Genomic DNA, 10,435 nt, shown 5'->3' on the forward strand with positions numbered 1-10,435 from the left:
CCGGTCCCTGCCCCTCTGACAGCCCGCTTACAGCTGTCTGTGCTGGGATCCCAAACAGCAGAGTTCTGTGACTCCAACAGTTGTAGACTGGGCTCTGGCTGCAGGGTCACATCCTACCCTGGCTGAAAATCCTTTATTAAATGTCCCTGTCTTTTACTTCTCCAAATCTAAATTCAAACTGTTCTGTACAAAGCAAATACTGCTTTACAAGTGAAAAGTGCCAAATTAAGAAGAAAAAAATTCAGACTCATTTCTTTGGCCCTTGATGAATTCAGCTGTCTTCCCACCCACCCACCGCCACCGTGCATGAGTGTGGGAAAGTGTGTCTGAGGTTTTGTTAAGGCGAGAAGAACAGAATATATTTAGTGCCTGAGAGGCACCAGGAGGCAATACTAGGTTATTACTGGGAAAAGAGCACTAGCCTCTGAACAGATGGGGAGACTGAGGCCAGAGAAGGGGAGGAACACCCTTGACTAAGGAGCCTCACGTGTTGGTGCCGTCTGACCTGAGCCTGAGAGCCAGCTGTTGGTAAGAGATGGAGGTCTCCTGGACCCCCTGGTTGTGCTGAATCTCGCAGAGGCCAGCCCTCCCCAAGTGTCCTCATCGGACAGGGCTCATAGTGTCTGAGGCTGCTGTGCAGAAGCAGGGAAGTGCCACCTGCCCAAAGCTCACGTCTCCTAGCAGGGTCAGGCCCCGCCTGGACTCACTGCCCTTTTAAAGACCAGGCCCCTGCCTCTCTGGTCCTGTCTCCTTGCTACTGAGCCCTTCTTGCTGGGGTGGCAGTGAGAACTGGGTGGGGGATGGGAGTAGGGCAGTGCCTGCCCCAGCCCTGGGGCAGCACACGGCCTAGATTGGACAGCCGTGATGCCTGCCAACAGATCCAGGGCACACACAGCCACACTGGCGCTCGCACAGATTGCAAGGGTCTGACCTGTGGGCTGGGAAGCCACATGGCTGGGACTCTTAGGAGACACGTAAGTGGCTAATGGAGGCTTTGAGGCTGGGCACCGAGGCAGAGGGAAGGGCATTTAAAGGAGTCCAGCATCTCAGAGACCTGAGGAGGCACTGAGCCTGGGCAGGAGGTGGGAGGAGGCCTGCTGCCAGTTTCCCGAGGGGCTTGGATCCAGGCTCCTGGTGGGAGCTTCAGGGAGGTTCTAGGGGCTAAGATCAGTGACTCTGTGTTGATTGGGGGTGGGGTGGGGAAGCTGAGATGGGTCTCTTGGACTCAGGGCAAAGATCTGACTGGGTCAAGGTGGGCAGTGCCAAGGGGGGCAGATTGAGAAGCCAGCTGGGGTTCACTGAGCCCCAGGGGGCCCTACAGGGTGATAGGTCCTGGGGAGGAGGTGCAGGACATGCAGAAAGATAAGCCGGATGGCTGGCTTTGAAGAGCTGTGTGTGTCTATGAAGCAAACTGCAGATTTACATAAAGCAAATATGTAATTGTGTGGCCCTAGCTTTTAGCTCTGAGTCCAGGAGCACAAAAACAGATGCAGACCATTCTGGTGGTGGGGGCTGGCTTCTGAGAAGAGGTGCCCACATTGGAGCTCGAAGATGGATCTTGGGGAGAGGGGAAGGAGAGGATGTGGAGTGAAGGGCTAATGGAGGAGAGCCAGGGAGATGGGCATGAGAGTGACTCTAGGGATGGTGAGCCAGGCTCTGGACAGGAAGCCCACATTCCAAAGCAAGGCTCATGCCTATGGAGCCCCCACAGCAAGTTGGGGTCCTAGGCCTGGAGTGGGGCACATGGGATACTTCCCTCATCTACAGGATCTCTCCTCTGCCTCCCAGCGCATGAACAGCCCAGCCTGCTGACCGCCACTCCACACCTGTCCGTCCGCCCACGGCCACACCATGTCCGGCTCCTACGATGAGGCCTCGCTAGCTCCAGAGGAGACCACTGACAGCTTCTGGGAGGTAAGGCGTGGATGCTGAGGACCAGATAGCCTGGCTGCTTGGAAGCCCAGGCTCCCACCCACCCACGACCTTAGGCCTTGTTCCCCAGCCCCTTGGGTCCCTCCAAAACCCTCTATGTCCAATAGGCAGTTGTTGCTGTGAAGTGGCTACTATAGGCCCTGAGCCTGGAGCCCTTCTGCCCCACAGCTGCCCCTAAATTCTGTGCATTTATGATATGTAACAGGGCCCTCCTGGTCCTCTACTTTGGGGGCCCAGGCTCAGACTCCTTGCCCTTCACATGGGCAGGTGCAGCACTTTACAGCTTACACAGGCTTTCACAGCTGCGCCCTACCCCAACACTGTGAAGAGGGCAGTGGGTGGAGCACCAGCCACAGAGAAGTGTGAGTTCAGGGAGCCCCACAGCAACAAACAGGTGGAGACATGCCAGCATTGCATGAGCCTCCCCAAATATTTGAGACCCAGAAAAAAATTTTCCATTGGCTTCCGAAACTCAAAGCGAAAACTGCCAAACCTAAATTAATAAGTGTTTAATGAGGTGTCTACAAAACATAATATTGTGTCAAGAAGCTGCAGCTCAACTCAACGCTTATATGACTCTATATAAATCTAATAGATTTAGCTCACAAGAACAAAATGAATAATTCATTCACGTCCAAGTCCAAATTCTAAAAATCCTTCTGCACTTTGTGGCAGCGAGGAAATTATGTTTAAAGTGGAATGAGGGGGCGTATAGAAGGTGGAGTGTGAGGCGGGGTGTCGAAGCCTCCGAAGGTGAGACTGATCCAGAGCCCCCAGGGTGTTGCCATGGGGTGACCGGGGTGGCAGCGGAGGGCGCCCCCTGCAGGACGCGGCGGCCAGGCGGCCGGGCGGCCGGCGAGGGAGGCGGGGAGCCCGCGGGAGTCGTGCTCGCTGCTTGGCCGCCAGGTGGGGAACTACAAGCGGACGGTGAAGCGCATCGATGACGGGCACCGCCTGTGCAACGACCTGATGAACTGCGTGCAGGAGCGCGCCAAGATCGAGAAGGCGTACTCGCAGCAGCTCACCGACTGGGCCAAGCGCTGGCGCCAGCTCATCGAGAAAGGTGCCCCCCAGGCCCTGACCCGCCCCCCACTGTCTGGGTCCCCGGAGTGCTGGCCACCTGGATGCACCTGCACCCTCCAGTCACAGGGCCTTTGCAGCTGGCCCCTCACCTGCACTCTTCCCTCCCAAACCCAGCAGGACTCTTGTGCCTGTTCAGCTCTACTTCGTGCAATTTTAGGTTGGATTTAAGGAAAAAAAACTTTTATTTTGAAATAATCTAAGCTTAGAGAAAAGTTGCTAGATTAGTGCCGAGAACTACATACATTTCACCCAGATTCACCAGCTCCTATTTTACCACCTTTGTTTTCTCACTCCCTCTGTGTTTACTTACATATCTTTTCTGAACCATTTAAGTTGGAGACATGCCCCTTCACCCTAAATTCTTCATGTATCTCTAAAGAATAAGAACAATTTGTTTGTGTAACCATAGTTCAGCTATCAAATTCGGGGCATTTAAAATGGCCCACACACAAATTTTATTACAGCAAATGTTTGCACTGTTCGAGGATCCTGTGGAATGTCTGGTCCCAGTGGCTTCCTGTCATCTGTTACCAGCTGGTTCTCTAGTTTTACATTCAGCCAACATTCCTGGAGCACCAACTCTGCCTGGTGCTGGGCTGGCTTGTGAGAGCTCATGGGGTCCAGGCTGCCCCCCCATGGGGCTCACAGCTGATGGGGGAGACAGAAAGTAGGCCCAGAAGCAGATGCTCTAGGAAGAATTCACAAGGGCTGCAGGCCGAGGTATTCAGAGATGGCTTCCTGGAGGAGGTGGTTGTTCTTGGGTCCTGGAAGATGATAAAACTATAGAGAGAACAAAGGAGGGCATTTCTGCTGCCATGGGAAGTATGGGGAAAGCCTCAAAGAAAGGAGGCCTAAGAGGGGGTGCCTCTGGGCAGGAGGTGATGAGGACCTGGTGACCTCACGGCCATTTCCTCAGGCCCACAGTATGGCAGCCTGGAGCGGGCCTGGGGCGCCATAATGACGGAGGCGGACAAGGTGAGTGAACTGCACCAGGAGGTGAAGAGCAACCTGTTGAACGAGGACCTGGAGAAGGTCAAGAACTGGCAGAAGGATGCCTATCACAAGCAGATCATGGGCGGCTTCAAGGAGACCAAGGAGGCTGAAGACGGCTTCCGCAAGGCCCAAAAGCCCTGGGCCAAGAAGATGAAGGAGGTGCCTGGTGGGCGGCTGCCCCAGAGGGATGAGGCTGGGCAGCTGGGCTCAGAGGGGCAGTCTGATCAGAGGGAGGGTGTCTACAGACGGGGTGGACCACACACTGCCTGCTGGGATTGTGCCCACAGGGGCGCAACACTGCCTGCCAGGAAGAAATACCCACAGACAGGGCAGGCATTGTGATGCCCTACGGGAGGGTGTCTGTAGGGACAACAGGCAGTGCAGGGAAACAGCCAGACAGGTGGGCACTGCTCCCTATACCTGGAGCCAGGGCCTACATCCCTCCTGTCTCTGAGAATGTGTGCTCACAGCTCCCAGTAGGATGGGCAGGCTGGAGGGGCTGAGAATGACCACATTTGCTCCTGCTTACAAGTAGGAGCCCTGCCCGCACTCCCTCTCCCCACAGCTAGAGGCAGCCAAGAAGGCCTACCATCTGGCCTGCAAAGAGGAGAAGCTGGCTATGACCCGGGAGATGAATAGTAAGACGGAGCAGTCGGTCACACCTGAGCAGCAAAAGAAGCTGCAGGACAAAGTGGACAAGTGCAAGCAGGATGTTCAGAAGGTGCCGCCCGGGCTGGGGTCTGAGGGCCCCTTGGAGTGGGTGGTGGCTGGGAGCTGCAGGCCTGGGTCTCACCCTCCCTTTGCCCTGGTGCCTATAGACACAGGAGAAGTATGAGAAGGTGCTGGAAGATGTGGGCAAGACCACTCCCCAGTACATGGAGGGCATGGAGCAGGTGTTTGAGCAGTGCCAGCAATTTGAGGAAAAGCGGCTGGTCTTTCTCAAGGAGGTGCTGCTGGACATCAAACGTCACCTCAACCTCGCTGAGAATAGCAGGTAGCCGGGCGTGCAGCACGTGGGCACAGGCAGAGGAGGCAAAGGGTAGAGCTGGTGTGCAGGGCCTTCAGGGTCCCATTAGAGTGATGGGAAGAGGAGGGCAGAGCTGCAGGGGCCAAGAGGGAAGAGGCTCCAAACACAGTGGCTGCCCAGGTGTGAGCACACCAGATACTCAGGAAACATGCTTGGATGGATGGGTGAGTGGCTAAGGTGAGGATGGAGAAGGGTGCCCCCTGGACAGGCCTGGAGCCACCCACTGAGATTGATCCTTTTGGAAGCTGCCTGATTCCCAGCAAGGGACAGGCCAGCAACCTGGTTCCCGAAATGGGCTCCAGCCCTCACCAAAGCTGAGAAGGGGCTATGGTGCATCTTGCCCCGCACTGCCTCGTCTCCCCCGTACACAGCTATGTCCACGTGTACCGGGAGCTGGAGCAGGCCATCCGCGGGGCCGACGCCCAGGATGACCTCAGATGGTTCCGCAGCACCAGTGGCCCTGGAATGCCCATGAATTGGCCCCAGTTTGAGGTGAGGAGGTGTGGGGATGGGGAAGTGAAGTCTGAAAGTCTGGAAGGGGTCTCAAGGGGGCAGCCCCTAAGCCTGACCGCTCCCCTGGCACCCACCAGGAGTGGAACCCAGACCTCCCTCACACCACCACCAAGAAGGAGAAACAGCCCAAGAAGGCAGAGGGGGTAGCGCTGACCAATGCCACAGGGGTGGTGGAGTCCACATCCCAGGCTGGGGACCGTGGCAGGTGAGTGCCTCCTATGGAGCTTCTGGGGGCCGGAGGGGTCCACACATGGGGGCAGCTGAGTTTTATCTCGGGAGACAAGAAATGGTCAAAGTCACAGCAACCTCATGCTCCTCTCAAAGACAGTAGTAGCTGTCCTGTGAGAGCACCTACTGTGTGCCGGGCACTCTTCTAAGCATTTTCCGTATGTTAACTCATTGAAGTCTCCCAACACTGAGAAGTGTGTAAATACTCCCATTTTACAGATGGAGAATCTGAAACCCAGAGAGGTTAAGTGACTTTCCCAAGGTCACATAGCTAGTTAGTAAGCCTCAGAGCCAGGATATGATGCCCAAGAGGTCTGGCTCCAGAACCCTCATTCATTTGATATATATATTTGCCTTGTTCTCATTTCCTTTTTTTTTTTCTCCAGTTTTATTGAGGTATAATTGACATACAGCACTGTATAAGTTTAAGGTGTAAAGCGGAACGATTTGACTTCTATACATCGGAAATGATTACCACAATAAGTTTAGTGAGCATCCTTCATCTCAGAGATTCAAAGTTAAAGAATTAGAAACTGATTTTTTTTCTTTGTGGTGACAGAACTCAAGATTTATTGTCTTGACTTTCATAGATAACACACAGCAGTGTTAGTTCTATTTATCATGCTGAACAGTACTTCCCTAGTACTAGAACCCTCACGCTGAATCACTGAGTGGTATTGCCCCTCTCAGATGGGGTCTCCTTCAGCACCTCCTCACTCAAGAGCGGAGTAATGCTAATAGTCCTGCCGCACATCTGTTTGAAGAGCTGTCAGTGAGAGTCACTGGCTCTGGACCCCTTCTTACAGGGCCCATTTCTGCTCCAACCTTGGTGGAATGTGGGGTCAGGGCTCTGGGTGGGAGGAGTGGGCAGCCCTAAGGGTAAGGTGGGTGGCCATTCATGCTGGGTCCTCTCTCTGTGTCTCAGTGTTAGCAGCTATGACAGGGGCCAGCCTTATGCCACCGAGTGGTCAGATGATGAGAGTGGGAATCCATTTGGGGGTAATGAGGCCAACGGGGGCTCCAACCCCTTTGATGACGATGCCAAGGGAGTGCGTGTTCGGGCACTCTATGACTATGACGGCCAGGAACAGGATGAGCTCAGCTTCAAGGCTGGTAAGAGGGGTTGGGCTAGTGGGATGGGGTGGGGCTTGGTACATGGGCCTGGCCAAGACCTGGAGGGTGACCTGTGCCCTGGGGCCAAGACTTGAATTAGAGGGCAAGGGCAGCGTCTGAGAGTGGCAACTGGGTGCCAGGGGCAGAGGTGGACCTGAGAATAGGATGGAGTAGGACCAGAAGATGAATTGCGGGCAGGGCCTGAGGGAAGAGGGTGCCAGGAGGAAGGACAGGACCAGGAAAACGAAGCTGGAGGTGAGGCCTGGGTCTCAGGGGCGGCGCTGAGACCCAGATTAGGTGGGCAGCTGGGCCACACATGGGTGTCAGGGTGTGGCTGGGGCTGGTCTCAAGGGGTGGGCTTTCTGGCGGGAATGGGAGGAGCACTGGGGTCAGTCCACCATAATAGTATAGGAGGGCTTACCCTGCAGGTGGGGTTGGGGGTCAGCTCTCTCTGAGCCACCATTAACCACTTGTCTGTGTCCCCTTCCCAGGAGATGAGCTCACCAAGCTGGGCGAGGAGGACGAGCAGGGTTGGTGCCGCGGGCGGCTGGACAGTGGGCAGCTGGGCCTCTATCCCGCCAACTACGTGGAGGCCATCTAGCCACCCCACTCCCCTCCACACCACCCCTCACTCCTCACCCACCGCCTCCCTTCCCTGCCCACTCTCATCCTCCTCCCCTCGCCATAGAGTTCCAGACATATTTTCCGATCAAGCTTTTATTTTTTTAAAAGTCAAAACAGAACAAAACAAAAAATACAAAGAGACAGAGCATTTGCAGGGCCGCCTGGAGGCCAGGGTGATAGGACTTGGGGTGATGGCTCCAGGGTAGGTGGGGGTCTTAGGACTTAGCCCAACGGCGACATCACAACATCTGCTCTTCAGATCCCACCAAAGAGTCTCCTGAGCCCTGAGGGATGTCTCCTGGACCCTCTCTCCTGCCTCAGTCCCCCAGCCTTCCCGTCCCCACCCCAGGCTGCCAGCACCTGCCCCCAGTCTCTAAGCCTGGTTTTATGACCTCTTCCTCCTGCCCTACCTGGCTCCCCTTCCACAAACCTAACCCTCAAAGTCCTCCCTGTCTTTAGTCTTCCACTTTGCCCCTGGGGAGCCCTTCTTCTAGTCTCACCCCTCAAGACTGTGGGGCTGGAGGAGGGATGGTCACCCTCTTATCCCAGAGGTTTCCAGGGGTCCCTGGACTCCCCAAGACACGAAGAGGGGTGAGCTGGAGTTGGTGACAGTGTCGCTGGAGGGTAGAAGGGTGAGTGAACAGGGAGCAGGCCCTCGGCCCTCCCAGCACCAGACTCAGCTGAGGGGCAAGACCCTGCTGGGGCCCTTCTTTCCAGCTGTCAGCACGTTGGGCACTGGCTCTTCCTCAGAGCTAGACCCCTTAGTCACTCGCAGAGACCCCCGCTCCCTCTCAGAAGTCCTCAGGCAGCAGGGAGGGACCCCAAAGCCCAGGGCAAAGCCAGCAACAGTAGCAGCCTCCTCCCATTTCCTGGGGAGGAGGACATATTGCCCACCCACCTTCCTTCCCTCCATGTCCATCTAAAACCCTAGAACCACTAGGCTAAGCCAGCCTCCCATCCTTCTTTCCCCTTCTGTGGCCTGCCTGCAGAGACACTGTGGGCCCAGGGGAACTACCAGCCTGGGACTGGCAGGGGAGAGCCTGCAGCCAATGGGAGTGGCCTGGGTTTGCAAGAGGGGGGAGCCCTGGCCCTCAGGAGCAGGACAGTCGCCATGTCTTTATTCCTTGTCCCTTCCCCGCCCCCAACCCCAGCCCTGGCCCCTGGCAGCCCGTCCTGCTGGCAGCCCCTCCATTTCTCCAAGCCTGGGTATCAGTTTAAGGACTTTGGGGGATGGGAGGAGGCCAACGGCCTCCGGAGAGCAGGAGCGCTTCCTGTGGTTGGTGAGAGAGTGGTGCTGATTACTAGGGATTCATACCAGGTACCAACCAGCCTTGCCCATACGAGTCGGGCAGGAGTGCTTGGGAAGCAGACCAGGGCAGGACAAGACCCCACAAGGTAAGGGAATGGCTAGAGGAGGAGTTTCTCGGGAACCTCCCCCATGAGGCCCTGAGACTTCCTGTAGCACCAGGTGAGACTTGCTTACAGCTGATGCTACTCCTGGGCCTCAGGTCTGCAGACGCCCTACCTGCTCCTACAGCACCAGACCCCCTGGCCTCCAGGTAAAGACAGTGTGATACCCCAGCCCCTCTGTCACCCCTCAGTCCTCTTTTGCTCCCCGCTTCTTCCAACAGCCTACTTAGGAGGTTGCAGGCCCCACCTCAAGGCCTTGACCTGTACATGTGGGCACAGAGGATCCTGGCAGATTCACAGGGGCCTGAGCTGGGGCAGGCCTCCCTCAGGGCCAGGGGAGTTGGGGGTGGGGTGGGGATGATGGCACCCCCAGGGTCAGGCGAACTCCCAGCACCCCCTTTCTTGTCACTGTCTGCTCTCTGGGCCTCTGAGATGTGCCCTAGGCTGCTCAGAGCCTGATGCAAGATTTCTGAAGCCTGGAGCCCTCCCAACTCCAGAACAAAAACTTCCTCAGCCTCTCTTCCAGGCAGGAGTTGGGGTTGGGGGCCTCTGCCCCTCGCCACTTACCCTTGGAAAGCAGAAAGCTGGCACATCTGCACCTTGGGGCCTGGGCTCCCCCCTCTCTGTGCCAGTGGCTCCCCAGCTCCTGGGTAGGGGCTGTGGCCCTGGCTGGACCCCAGGCCTGTCTCCCTCACCACTCCAGCTGCCCACTCTGGGGCAGGGACTTGAAACCCCATTCCTTCTGAGCAACCACCTCTACGACTCCATCTGGGACCACTCTCTCTCAGCCCCCAGGCTCTTCAGGGCACCAGGGTGGGAGGGTCTCCCACCTGGAAGTCCCCCTGAGCCCCAGGGGCCCAGCCCCACCTGTCAGTGCTGGTGTCAAGGTACTCAACACCGAGTGTGGGGGCCATGCTCGCCGCCTCCCGTAGCCCCCCACCCACCCCCCTTGATGCTGTGCGGCCCACCTTATGGGGCTTGGCGAATACTGTGTTTTGTCCCCAGTTAAGCACCGTTCTGCGGCCCGCCGTCTGCCACCCTAGGCTTCCTAACTCCATTAGTCCAACACTTGTGAAATTCTGAGAAGTGCTGTGGTCTCAGCAATGCACCTGTTTTGTACATGACTGTGTAATTTAAAGGTATATAAATACAAATATATATATATATTTATATATATATATATATAAGTTGTTATTGTATGACTGTGGATAAAATCCAGAACTGTGTCAACCTGGTTGGACGTTGTCATCTTGAGTCTTGTGTGTCTTTTGAGCCCTCTGAGAGTTCCGTGTGGTTGGGTGTTTGTTGGGGAGGTGGTGCCCAGCACGACTGGGTGCTGTCCTGGCAGGAGGGCTGAGGGCTGATTCCTTCACCTCCCAGGGCCCCAGGTCCTGCCTGTACAGGGAAGGTCACATCAGATGCTCTCTGAGGTTCTAAGGCTGTGGCCTTTAGGGTTCTGGGTACATAGTCATGAGCAATGACCAGGAGAACTGGGGCGTCCAGGGTCCCAAA

At 56.2% G+C, this 10,435-nt stretch overlaps 1 protein-coding gene across 6 annotated transcripts in view; it reads left to right on the top strand.

Annotated features, from left to right (window-relative positions):
* PACSIN1 (protein kinase C and casein kinase substrate in neurons 1) overlaps positions 1-10,222 on the top strand; it is a 44,142-nt gene extending 33,920 nt beyond the window's left edge. For 3 of the 6 annotated variants that reach the window (XM_031434898.2, XM_064476399.1, XM_031434899.2), the window contains 9 exons: positions 1,789-1,914; positions 2,839-2,995; positions 3,932-4,167; positions 4,574-4,729; positions 4,827-5,002; positions 5,407-5,527; positions 5,626-5,753; positions 6,702-6,889; positions 7,381-10,222. In XM_031434898.2, the coding sequence (XP_031290758.2) occupies positions 1,852-1,914; positions 2,839-2,995; positions 3,932-4,167; positions 4,574-4,729; positions 4,827-5,002; positions 5,407-5,527; positions 5,626-5,753; positions 6,702-6,889; positions 7,381-7,490 (1,335 nt within the window). In that variant the 5' untranslated portion in view covers positions 1,789-1,851 and the 3' untranslated portion in view covers positions 7,491-10,222. Of the gene's footprint in view, positions 1-1,767; positions 1,915-2,607; positions 2,686-2,838; positions 2,996-3,931; positions 4,168-4,573; positions 4,730-4,826; positions 5,003-5,406; positions 5,528-5,625; positions 5,754-6,701; positions 6,890-7,380 lie in introns of those variants that run through there. The other 3 variants (XM_010994520.3, XM_064476398.1, XM_064476400.1) reach the window with 2 other exon arrangements.
* The last annotated feature ends 213 nt before the right edge of the window (positions 10,223-10,435 follow it).

This window comes from Camelus dromedarius, chromosome 19 (assembly GCF_036321535.1).
Source record: "Camelus dromedarius isolate mCamDro1 chromosome 19, mCamDro1.pat, whole genome shotgun sequence".
Classification (NCBI taxonomy): domain Eukaryota; kingdom Metazoa; phylum Chordata; class Mammalia; order Artiodactyla; family Camelidae; genus Camelus; species Camelus dromedarius.